The 11,286-nt window shown below is 62.7% G+C and overlaps 4 protein-coding genes across 5 annotated transcripts; 2 read left to right on the top strand and 2 right to left on the bottom strand.

The window, feature by feature from the left end:
• Positions 1–229: 229 nt before the first annotated feature.
• On the bottom strand, positions 230–2,455 carry MED19 (mediator complex subunit 19). Its single transcript, XM_033062573.1, has 5 exons — positions 2,257–2,455; positions 1,610–1,866; positions 1,441–1,537; positions 1,265–1,359; positions 230–1,132 (listed from the first exon to the last, which is right to left on the bottom strand). The coding sequence occupies exons 1-5, from the start codon at positions 2,453–2,455 to the stop codon at positions 1,070–1,072; spliced, it is 711 nt and encodes a 236-aa protein (XP_032918464.1). The 3' UTR covers positions 230–1,069.
• Positions 2,456–2,653: 198 nt separating this feature from the next.
• Positions 2,654–4,889, top strand: TMX2 (thioredoxin related transmembrane protein 2). The gene is made up of 8 exons (XM_033062713.2): positions 2,654–2,875; positions 3,291–3,351; positions 3,513–3,626; positions 3,761–3,837; positions 3,912–4,018; positions 4,106–4,171; positions 4,280–4,409; positions 4,513–4,889. Exons 1-8 carry the CDS (start codon positions 2,687–2,689, stop codon positions 4,651–4,653), a joined length of 885 nt encoding a protein of 294 aa, XP_032918604.1. The 5' UTR covers positions 2,654–2,686; the 3' UTR covers positions 4,654–4,889.
• Positions 4,890–5,000: 111 nt separating this feature from the next.
• On the top strand, positions 5,001–6,233 carry SELENOH (selenoprotein H). Of its 2 annotated transcripts, none has more exons than XM_033062914.2 (5): positions 5,001–5,097; positions 5,373–5,587; positions 5,664–5,809; positions 5,879–5,992; positions 6,067–6,233. In XM_033062914.2, exons 2-4 carry the CDS (start codon positions 5,436–5,438, stop codon positions 5,977–5,979), a joined length of 399 nt encoding a protein of 132 aa, XP_032918805.1. In that variant the 5' UTR covers positions 5,001–5,097; positions 5,373–5,435; the 3' UTR covers positions 5,980–5,992; positions 6,067–6,233. The 2 variants fall into 2 exon arrangements, with proteins under 2 accessions (XP_032918805.1, XP_032918803.1); XM_033062912.2 differs by having other exon boundaries at positions 5,014–5,097; positions 5,343–5,587.
• Positions 6,234–6,313: 80 nt separating this feature from the next.
• Positions 6,314–7,411, bottom strand: BTBD18 (BTB domain containing 18). Its single transcript, XM_033062793.1, has 2 exons — positions 7,267–7,411; positions 6,314–7,134 (listed from the first exon to the last, which is right to left on the bottom strand). The coding sequence occupies exons 1-2, from the start codon at positions 7,394–7,396 to the stop codon at positions 6,314–6,316; spliced, it is 951 nt and encodes a 316-aa protein (XP_032918684.1). The 5' UTR covers positions 7,397–7,411.
• Between the last annotated feature and the right edge of the window lie 3,875 nt (positions 7,412–11,286).

Genomic DNA, 11,286 nt, shown 5'->3' with positions numbered 1-11,286 from the left:
GGTGCCATCCTCACACACTCCCCTCCCTGATCTGTGGTCGGCAGCCTCCAGCCTCCTTGGAGGGGGCCCAGGGTGGGGGCAGCACCCCCACACCCCCAGCCCAAGCTGGCACAAAGGCCCCAGTGTCCCCCACCCGCAGTTTTGCTCTCTGTTCTCTTTCCCCAGGGGCTGTGGTTGGGGGGTTGTTGGTTTTGTTGCCTTTTTTTTATTTCTGTTAATGATTTCGAGGAGGTTTCTCGCTGTCGCAGGGGTGTTTTTATTTCCGCTCGCTCGGGGAAGAGGCAGGTGCATCCCCGGAAAGCAATATTTTCTCATCACATGCCAAAAAAGCGCAGCCAAGGAGCCCTGTGCTCCCCGTCCCCAAAGCCCTGCCGGCACTACTGGACTCTTTCTCTACGGCAATAGCTCCCGTGGCCCCGCACAGCCACGCCAGGGTTTTTTATTATTATCAGCCATTTTAAAAACAAGGAATAAAAGGATATTTAATGAGCCACCCCGGGGCCGTGCGTGTGCTTTGTTTGGCGTCCAGGGATGGAGCAGCCCCTCCAGGGCTCCTGATCCTCAGGTCTCAGCCTTCCCCCTGATCCCAAGGGAGAGAGAGAAGGGGGTCTGGTAAGAGCTGAGCCTGGCCCAGTTTTGGGGAGGCACCACCTTGAGCTGCATTTGGGCAAACTCTGCTCCCACAGAAGGTAAGGATTTTCCAGGCATGGGAAAAGCATCTCCAGGGAAGGTGTTGTGGGTGCTGGCGAGGTTTGAGATTCAAAGGAGGGCACCCTGCAGGCTCCAGGGACACCTTGGTTTGGGCTCCTCCATGACAGGTGAAGGTCACAGCAGCCACGGCCACCAGCCCCTCCTCAGAGCAGACTTTAAAAGGTCAATATAAAAGAGGCTTTGATGCTCCAGGTTCTTCAGGTACAAAAGCCTGAGGTCAGCACCCACAGAGTTCGTGCCTCAGGTCCTGGGGGGCTGCAGGGGTGTCCTCTTAGCCAGGGGGGCAGGCCAGCCCTAGTGTCCCTGAGGTCAGCTGGGGCTGTTCCCATGGGATCCCTGGGGTGTCACCGGCGTGGCCTCACCGTAAGCTGCTGCTGGCCTGGGAGCTGCCCACTCCCGGGTGCTCTGGGCTGTGCCGGTTCTGCAGAGTAAGGACAGACAGAGCCTGTGAGAGCTGCTAGGCAGCAGCAGCAGCAGCCCCTCGGGGATGGCTACTCACAGAACCCCTCATAGGTCCACGGGCTGGGCACTGGACCCCAGCCTTGCCACTCACCTTCTTTTTCTTCTTCTCTTTCTTCTTTCTCTTCCGCTCCGGATCTTCCTCTTTTTTCTTCTTTTTCTTCTTGTGGTCGGAGTCTGAGGGGGTTTCTGCAGAAGCGGAAGCACCGGATGAGCTGATGCTCTGCTGGTGCTGAAGGGGAGGAGGGGGGCGGCTGTGACAGCCCTTACCTGGGGGGACGGGGTCCTGCGTGCGGCTCTGTTTGTGCTTGTGCTTGTTCTTCTTCTTAGGTGGCTGGATGTGCATCAGCCGGCACTGCTCGGGCAGCTATGGAGAAAAGGGGCTGGTCAGGCCATGGCGGGCCAATCCCACACCCTGGCTCCACGCCCCGGGGCTCACCGGGCCGGCGTGCAGGCGGAAGCCAGTCAGCATGGCACCGGTGAGCGGGGTGAAGGAGCTGCCGCAGATGGGCGGCTTCTCGATGAGCGAGCGCAGGCTGCTGCTGTCGTGTGAGCCGGGCAGGTCGATCATGCCGGGCAGGTCGGGAAGGAAGTTGCTGAGCTTCTCCTTCACCTTCTTCCCGCAGAACTTGTTGTAGGCGTGCTCCAGGTTATAGTGTGTGATCAGGTTGGTGCTGCCCGTCAGCTCCGTAGTGCCTGTGCAGCCGCGGGAGAAGATGGGGAGGAGGAAACGCCCCGACGACACCCCAGGACCCTCTCCCCTGCCGTGCCCAGGCTCTGGGACGCAGCACCGGGATCCCCGGCCTTCTCCCCACCCATGCCCAGGCCCCTGCACTCCCCCAGCACCGGGATCCCCGGCCCTCTCCCCAGCCGTGCCCAGGCCCCGGGACCCCCTGCACGCCCCAGCACCGGGATCCCGGGGCCCGGGGAGCCCCCGCCGCCCACTTCCCCACCGGACCGCGCGTTGTGTGACCCCGCCCCCGCGGGCTCATTGGCTCCTGGCGCTGTCAATTCCCCCCGCGGCCACCGTTCGCCGCCTTGATTGGCCGATCGCGGCACCCGCCCCACCCCGCGGCCGGCCCGCACCTGGCAGCTCCCGCAGCAGGTAGAAGGGGCCAGCGGCGGCCTTGCGGGCCGCGTCCTCGCCCGGCGGCGGCGCGGCGGCCGAAGCAGCGGGCGGCGGTGCGGCCCCGGAACCCGGCGCCTTAGCGGGCCCGAATCCGAGCGCGGCGGCGGCGGCGGGCGGCGGCTCGGCCGCGCCGAACAGCGCCGAGAAGTTCTCCATATTCCCGGCGTGCCCCGCGCGGGGCCGCCCCGCCCCGCCATTGGCCGAGCACCGCCCCTGCACCGCCCCTGCCCTCCGTTACTACGGGAGACTCGCCCCAGCCCTCTGATTGGCTGCTTCTCTCTCTCCTCTCATTGGCCCCCAGGCGCAGGGGAGCGCCCGCCTCGCCGCTCGCCATTGGCCAGCGAGGGGAGGCTCCACCCCCACGGCAGTGAGCGGGGCGGAGGGAAGATGGCGGTGGTGGCGCCGCTGCTGGCGCTGCTGTGGGGACTGCCCGGGCTCTGCCGATGGCTCGCCCAGCCCTACTACCCGCTCTCCGCGTTGCTCGCCGCCGCCTTCCTGATCGTGCGCAAGGTCCCGCCGCTCTGCCGTGGGCTGCCCTCGCAGCGGGAGGATGGCAACCCGTGTGACTTTGACTGGGTGAGGCGGCGCGGCCTGTTCCCGCACCCCCGGCCTGTCCCCGGCGCTGTCCCCGCACCCCCGACCTGTCCCTATATCCCTGGCCTGTTCCCGCATCCCGGCCCTGTCCCTGGCTCCCGTCCTGCTGACACAGCACCCTGGCCCGGCTGAGGGAGGAGATGCCCGGTAGCCCCTGGGGTTGCTCTGCAGTGTTCCCCTACACACGAGAGGGCCCCCCCAGGCACTGGTCGAGCCCATCGCCGTGGGACAGCCCTTCTCGCTGTTCTCCTTCGGGAGGGAGGGAGGGTCTCATCTCTGGCAGCCTTGGGGCCAGCAGGGCCTGGCATGGCCACAGGTCCCTGTGCCAGGCCAAGCTAGGTGTGGCTCCAAGGTGTCTCGGACGCTTGCAGCTCATGCTGTCCCTTCTCTGTGCCAGAGGGAGGTGGAGATCCTCATGTTCCTCAGTGCCATTGTCATGATGAAGAACCGGCGCTCCAGTGAGTCAGCGGGACATGGGGGGCTGGGGCTGCTTATGGGGCTTCCTTCAAGGAGCTGAGTGGGGTGGTGTCTGGAGAACCAGATCCAGCCCTTCCTGAAGTTACCCCCAGCCTTCTGGGGGAATCTGGCACCATTCCTTATTCCTGTCTCTGCATTGCAGTCACTGTGGAGCAGCACATAGGGAATATCTTCATGTTCAGCAAAGTGGCCAATGCCATCCTGTTCTTCCGCCTTGACATCCGCATGGGGCTGCTCTACCTCACACTCTGCATAGGTGAGCCTGGATGTCTTCCTGCCCTGGATTCATCTTGTTCTGGCTCCCCCTTGCTGCTCTGGGGTTGAGGAGCTCTGTCCCAGGCCCAGCCTGGCCCTCCTGGCACTGGGGGACTCAGGGTGTTGTCATTGCAGTGTTCCTGATGACCTGCAAGCCACCTCTTTACATGGGCCCTGAATACATCAAGTACTTCAGTGACAAGACCATCGATGTGAGTATCTCCCTAGCTCTGGGGGTTTTGGGGGGCTCTGCCCACCACTCCCTAACCCCATGCCCCTGTGGCAGGAGGAGCTGGAGAGGGACAAGCGGGTGACGTGGATTGTTGAGTTCTTTGCCAACTGGTCCAGTGAGTGCCAGTCCTTTGCCCCCATCTTCGCCGACCTCTCTCTCAAGTGAGTGACACCCACTGGGATCTTGGTGGGTAATGGGTCTTGTGGTCCCCTGCGTCCCTCACAGCCATGTGTCCCCATCCTGCGCAGGTACAACTGTTCAGGACTCCAGTTTGGGAAGGTGGATGTTGGCCGGTACACGGACGTCAGCACCAGGTGTGGGGAACACAGCCTGGGCAAGCAGGGCCCACTCTGGGGCAGTCCCTGTGACCCTCCAGCCCCCTCAGGCTGCCCCAGGGTCACTGTTGGCTCATCCTGACACAGGTACAAGGTCAGCACCTCACCTCTCACCAAGCAGCTGCCCACCCTCATCCTCTTCCAGGGTGGGACAGAGATCATGAGGCGACCACAGATTGACAAGAAGGGCCGGGCTGTGTCCTGGACCTTCTCTGAGGTGGGTGGGACCCTCGAGCCCTCTGTTCCCCTGCCCAGCCTATGCCTGGGAAGAAGGGGGAGCATGAGGTCCCAGTGGTGGTGATGCTGCCTCTTGACCACAGGAGAATGTGATCCGGGAGTTCAACCTCAATGAGCTCTACCAGAAGGCCAAGAAGCAGTCCAAGCCGCGGGAAGAGGGGCCTGAGGAGCCCTCCACCGTGCCAGCGGCTGCACCTCAGGAGGAGACCAAGAAGGAGAAGTAGAAGCTGCCCTGTACTGTCGCCCATCACTATGTCACCATCGCCCTGGTGGCACCGGCCCCGCGGGTCCGCCTGGCCCTGCCCGGAGCCGTTCTCCGTGGGGACTTGTCCCGGCTGAGCCCCGGGAAAGCAGCGGTGCCCCCCGGCCCCGTGCGGGCAGGGCGGTAGGAGGGGCTCCGCCTCGGTTAATGCTCGCTCTCATCCATCGCTGACAATAAACGGTCCGTGCCGTGCCCGTGTCCCGTGTCCGTGTCCCCCATCCTGGACCGCGCATGGGGGCGGGGCTTGCCGGCGGGGCGGGGCCTGTGCGGAGTCTCCGCGCTCTGATTGGCTGGGGCGGCGCGGGCGGAACTAGAGCCCACCGGGGGGCTCCCGTGCCCCTCTCGGCCCCGTCCCTTCCGGCTCCGTCCCCGGCGGCGCGCGCTCCCAGCACGTGGCCAGCGGCAGGTAGGAGGCGGCGCGGCCGCTTCAGGCCCCGCGCCTGTCCCCTCCCTTCCCCAGGGCTCCGCTTCCCTACTCTTCCCACCCACACACCGTGAAGGGATCCCTGGGGAGCCGCTTCTTGCCCTCCACAGCAGCATCCCATCAGGGACCCTCATTTCCCCCAATGGCGCATCGCCGGGGATGGGCCCTTGCTGGCCGCCTCCCACAGCAGTGCCCCCATAGGGACCCACCTTTCACTCCTCCGACAGCGGGGTACCTGAGATCCCTTCTCACCCCAGAGCGGCATTCCTGGTGCCCCCTTCCTGCTCAGGCGTAGGCCCCACCTCCTCGGCTCTCCCAGGATGGCTCCCCGCGGGAGGAAGCGCGGAGCCCAGCAGCGGACGGCGGCCGAGGCTCCGGAGACGGCGGGAGCCCCTCAGAAACGGGCGCGGGCCCAGGCCCAAGACGAGGGCAGCGCCGGGGACACCGGCCCCCGTGTCGTCATCGAGCACTGGTGAGCAGCCGAGGTGCCAGGGGTGGTGTGAGGGCCTTGGGTGCCCCCCGGGTCGCTGACCGCCGTGTGCCCACAGCAAGAGCTGACGCGTGTTCGGGCGCAACGCGGCGGCGGTGAGCGAGGCCCTGCGCGGGGCCATGGCCCACCTCCCCGTGGACATCAACCCCCGGCCGCCGCGCAGGAACAGCTTCGAGGTGTCCCTGGTGAAGGAGGACGGCAGCAGTAAGTGCTGGGCTGGGGGGTGATGGGGCTCCCCGGAACCCCTGATCCCATAATCCCGTATCTCTGCAGCCGTGGAGCTGTGGAGCGGTATCGGGAAGGGGCCCCCCCGCAAGCTGAAGTTCCCGCAGCCGGAGACCGTAGTGGAAGCTCTGAAGAGCAGCTTGGCATAGAGGCGTTGGCCAGGTGTGTGGGGAGGGGGCTGCGATGGGATGGGACAGGGATGGGACCGACAGGGACCAACTTCCCTCTCTCCACAGCCGAGCCAGAACCGGTGCAGGTGGCATGAGCATCCATGAAGAGGCGAGACCAAGTGGGGGGCACCTGCCAGCCCCAGTCCCGTCCCTGATGCTGCAGCTCTGCCACTGCCAGACTTCTGGCTCCCTTCATTGTCCCCCCAGTCTCCAATAAAGTTTAGTACTCCACAGCACAGCTCCAGCCCTTTATTTCAAGGATACACAACCCAAGGGATGCAGGCAGTGATGGGGAGAGAGGCAGAGCCCCCACCTAGGTGAGGACATCCACCTCTTCTTCTGACTCAGATGAGGGACAGGGCCAGAGGCAGACTGTGCCAGGGGACAGGAAGAGCTCCCCTGTCCCCACATCCACCTCCTCTTCCTCAGTGTCACTTCCAGGGCTCGCTGGGGGTACTGCCTCCTGGCAGCCCTGCTGGGACACAGGGGACTCCCCATGCTGCTGCATCCCATTCGCACTGGGGGGCTGCTGAGGTGGGGAGCACGTGCTCACCTGCTCCTGTGCATCCTCATCCTGGGGGGGCTGTGCTTCTGTCCCCCCCACATCACCCACCGGCACAGCTGGAGGCACAGGGGCTGGCTGCACCTCCCGCACCACCTCCCAGCACCCCCAGCTCTGCACCTTCCGCAGCCTCATCCGCCCGATGGGGCTGGGGTGTTTGCGGTCCAGAGACTGTGGCTGCCTCTGGGGGGACACCCTAGAGCTGGCACTGCCAGGCTCAGCTGTGTCATGTGCCACCATGGTGGAGACTTCCTGAGTGGAATGCAGGCAGGAGCGGTCGAGCTGCCGCCGGGGTCCCAGTCTCACCAGGCGTCCTCCCCAGAGCTGCAGCGACTCCAGCTCGGTGACCCGGAGGCGGCGGGCAGCTGCCAGCACCTCGTGCACCTCCTCCTGCGTGACCTCCAGCTCGGCAGTGTAGAAGAAGTGCACGAGCTTGCGCAGCACCCCGATCTTCAGCCCTGCCAGCTCCAGCACCACCCTGCAACCCTGGGGGGGCAGCTCCCGGCCCAGCTGCTCCATGAAGAAGGGGCTGCAGACGGAGAGAACACTGCAGTGGGCCACCACTGCCTCGCCTGCAAAACAACAGCGGCTGTCACTGCCCTGCAGCCCCTCCTGCTCACCCCAGTCCTTCCTAGCGGGTTTCAGAGACCCTACCCGCAGCTCCCCAGGCGCTGGCCCCTCCCTCGGCAATGCCGCCCGCTCACCTTCAGCCCACAGGACCACATCGCAGAAGACATCAGCTCGCTGTTGCTGCTGATGGAGGTGCTGGAAGGCCGTGCGCAGCAGGCGGGTGCTGCGGTACAGCAGCTGCGGGGTAGCTGGGGGAGAAGCCATGGCTGTCCTGCAGGGACAGACAGCGTCGTGCTGGGGACTCGGGGACCACCACCTGCCTGCCCTCTTCGGGCTGTCCCAAACCGTTTGGACTGGGGATGTGGTGGGGCCGATGTCGCAGAGCCCGGTGTGCTCATGCCTGGCCCGACCTGCGCTGTCCCCACACTGTCCCCGCACTGTCCCCGCGCTGTCCCGGTGTCCGCCTGAGCCCACCCCGCCCCGCCGCACCGGCCTCCGCGCGTCCGCCAGGGGGCGCCACAGCGGGCGCTGTGAGGCGGCCGCGGCCTGAGGCGCCCCCGGCCCGGCCCCCGCCGCCCGGCCCGGGCCCGCCGCGTACCTGCCGAGGGGGGATCGGGCCGCCGCCGAAGCACCCCGGGGGTGCGCCCCGAGCCCGCGGCGCGGACGCGAGGGACGGTGAGCGGGATCGGGGCCTTGCGCGCCCTCGCCTCGCGCCCGCGGCCTCACGTGGCGCGGCGACCTCGCCCCGCCCATTGTCTCGGCCCGGCACCAACCGCGGCGCGGCAGCCAATGGCCGGGATGGCGGCACCGAAGGGCACCGGGAGCGGTGCTCGGCGCAAACCCGCCTGCTGTGGCCGACCCCTTCCCGCAGCCCTCCCGCAGCAGCCCCTGCTCTGCCCAAGCGCTGGAGTCACGGCTCGTGTTTTGCCCTATGATGGCGCCCGCGCTGAGGGCACCCCTGGGTGTGGCCACCTGGGTGCCCCTCGTCCCTGCCTTGTCCTCATCGGGCACGGGCACGACAGCCAGGCCAGGGCTGCTCATGGTCGCTGCGGTACTGGCACTGAGGAACACGAGGTGGGTCATGGGGGAGGTGCTGTCTGGAGCAGCTCTGGGTTCAAGAGCTCAGAGCCCAGCGATGCACCTTGGTTTGGATTTTCAGTCTCCACTGTGCCCTCGCGTGTGAGAAACGGTGTTTTCGTGCCCCAGGCTTCTGAAGGGGAGGATTGATGGTACTTTGGAAGCCATCCTTCAATCAAGCTATGCTGCCCACTTAGTTTGAAAGTATTCTGTCACTTTATAAAGCACCCATTGTACAGACATGTGCGTCAGTCACTCCACATACACGAACAAAGATTATAATCCATTCCCCATCGCCTGGAGACAGTGGCTGTTCCTACAAACAACCCAAGTGGGTGGAAGTTTCAGGAGCTGCAGAAGGACAGGAGCCTGAATGTCGCCATAGAGTTTAAATCTACAAAGTCTTCAAATGTGGTCTTGCGGAGAGATTTGCATCTGGTTGGACATGTGAGGGTGGTTTTTCTTCTCTGTTTTTGCTGTGTGCAAAATGGACACAAACCAAGGAGGAAAGCGGCTGGTGCCGGGCCTGGGCCAGCAGTCTTTGAGGTCACTGGCAGTCTGTCACTGCCCCCGGGTGGCTTGGAGCCCAGCCCGGAATACCAAGGGATGCAGCAAAACAAGTAATTTCATATCAAAGTGCTATCATATGCTCATAAAAATAGAAGGAAAAATAGAGATGTTTCCTCCCCCATCCCTTGCAATCCTTTGGAATTACAATGATCGGAGTTGTCGCCTGGAAAGCCTGACCTCATTGGGACTGCATGGATGCAGATGCCATGGAGTGCCCTGTGACAGGGAGTGGGACCACAGTGGGACGGGGGCAGCCACATTCCGGCGAGCAGGTTTTAATGTTTCAGCAGTAATCCCTGTCAGGCAAAGCCCCCACTCCACTGTACCCCAACACCCAGCACCAGTGGCCTTGTCTGCCCTTAAAATTCACTGATACTCGAACTGGCACCCCAGCAGCCACTCCCACTGTAGGTACACAAAAAAGGCCTTTTATGAGTGTAATTTTTACTAGTATTCAAAGCCAAGTAATGTAGAGTGGAAAAATCACCAGCAGCCTTTTGTCCCATCGACCCCTCTCTCTAAACTCTGTTTCTGCTGCCACATTTTCCTGGGAAAAAAAGTGTGGGATTGCAGTTTTCACTGCGAAACATGTCAGACTCGGAATCTTTCTGTCCACTTTCAGGTGTTCAGAGGCTGCAGACCTGCAGCACAGCCGATGTCCTTGGCCCTTGGTGTGTGGCTGGGCACAGCCCTGGGTGACTCAGAGGGTTGGGAATGTCCAGCAGGGCTTATCTCCAGGTGGGATTCACTGCAGAGGGGAAGGCAAGGCCTAAACTATGCTGGCTGTTCCGGCTCCCTCTGCTATTGATAGGAAGAGAGGCCTCCTCACAGGACAAATCCCATCTTTCAGTATCTCCCAAGCCCTCAAATCAGCAGCTTCTGCACCATTTTCTGTAATAGGAAATTCCCACCTCAAGTCCCACAGCCAGGATGATTTTCAGCTATCTCCCCTCTGCCTGTGTTGCAGGGCAGGACCTGTCTCTGAGTCCTTGCTCTCCAGAGGGACCTGGGACCCTGCGCAGTGGCAAAAGGGATGGATGAAGACAAGGTCTGAGGCTGGGAAAGAAGAGAAGAAGGAGAGACTGTAAGTGGCAATAGATCCTTGTGGGGCTGGGAGAGAAAGAGATTTCTGTACACACTTCAGTCATGTGCACATTTTGGCAAAAATGTGCCAGGAATTTGACAGTGCGAGGGAAAGCAGGATGGTCTGTGGCAGTGGAAGAGCCCAAGCACGGTGGGAGGCTTGTGGGAAGGAGGGACAACACCAAGCACGTGGAGCTGCACTGGGAAGCTGTCAGGTGGGCTCTGGGCTTGCTTTGTGGTGTGGCATCTCCCAGTTGGAGCTGGAAAGCTCCATCAGGCTTCGCTTCCCTCCTTCCCCCCCTTCAGCGCTGGCGTCGGACGGATGAGTCCCTTCATCCCTGTGGTGCCGCACTTCCCCTCGGGCGGGGAGGGACAACCTGTCGGGATTCCCATAGGAAAGGGGCTGCGGAAGGGCCTTGTTATCCTGACCTGGAACAATGCAGGCCATCCCCCTGAGCTGCCTGCGCCAACCTGGAGACGGCAGCCTCCCCTTCCTCCTGCCCTCGGCCGCCGAGAGCACGGGCCTGCCTTGTAAACAAATTGTCTTATTCTGTTCCGGTGGCAGCTGCACTTCTGGATGCCTCATCTGGGAAAGGCATCAGCTGTAGGATGAAAGGGGATGTGCAAGATGTTATTACAAGCAATTACTGTAAAAGAGGGGAAACTTTTCCATGCTTGTAATACATCCCTCCTCTTCCCAGGACACAGTGGGACAGACTCCTCTGCCGCAGGAGTTATAGTGAAACAAGAGCGTGATCTGCTGCAGAGTGAGCTGAAGGTGGAGGATCAGGGTCCAGCCTGCCTTCCAAAGTAAGCACATGCTGCTGAGGCAGGGCTAGGGCAGGGCTGGAGCAGGGCCAGTGCCTGGATAAACCCTGTGCAGCTCCATCCTAAGGACGGGGGGCACTTGCCTGGCATCAGAGCTGTGTTTGTAAGAGAACCTGTAGTCTGTGAAGAGGGCAGAGAGAGGGTGTGAGTATGCTGGGACCACACATGACCCTCCAAGACCCCACTGCCCCAGCTGCCCAGGCAGAGGCCTCGATGGGTGCTGGGATGGAAGAGCAAGATGTTTCTGATGTCTTTTCCCTGAGGGAGAGCTGTCCCTTGGGCAGTGTCAGGTGGGCGAGGACTCTTCTTGCCAGAAGGAATTTTGAGAGCTCCTCTTCTCTCTCCTTGTCCCTGAGACTCAGGGAATGCACTCATTTTCCTCCTTGTGTGAGCCAAGAGGAAGGGAGGGCAGATGGGGATTATTTGTAATCTGGGAGCAGTTCTCACTCGAGGCACAAGGCTGAGAGGGGACCCAACTTGCTCGTTTTGGGTGATGAGGATGAAGGGATGCAGAGAGATCTCACTCCCTGCTGTGGAACGGAGAGACCCTCTCTTCCCTGGGAGGAGTGGACCGGCTCTCCTTTTGCTGCCAGTTG

Source organism: Catharus ustulatus, chromosome 6 (genome assembly GCF_009819885.2).
Source record: "Catharus ustulatus isolate bCatUst1 chromosome 6, bCatUst1.pri.v2, whole genome shotgun sequence".
NCBI lineage: Eukaryota > Metazoa > Chordata > Aves > Passeriformes > Turdidae > Catharus > Catharus ustulatus.
Note: the sequence above shows the minus strand (reverse complement) of the source record. Positions and strands in the feature narration are given on the sequence as shown.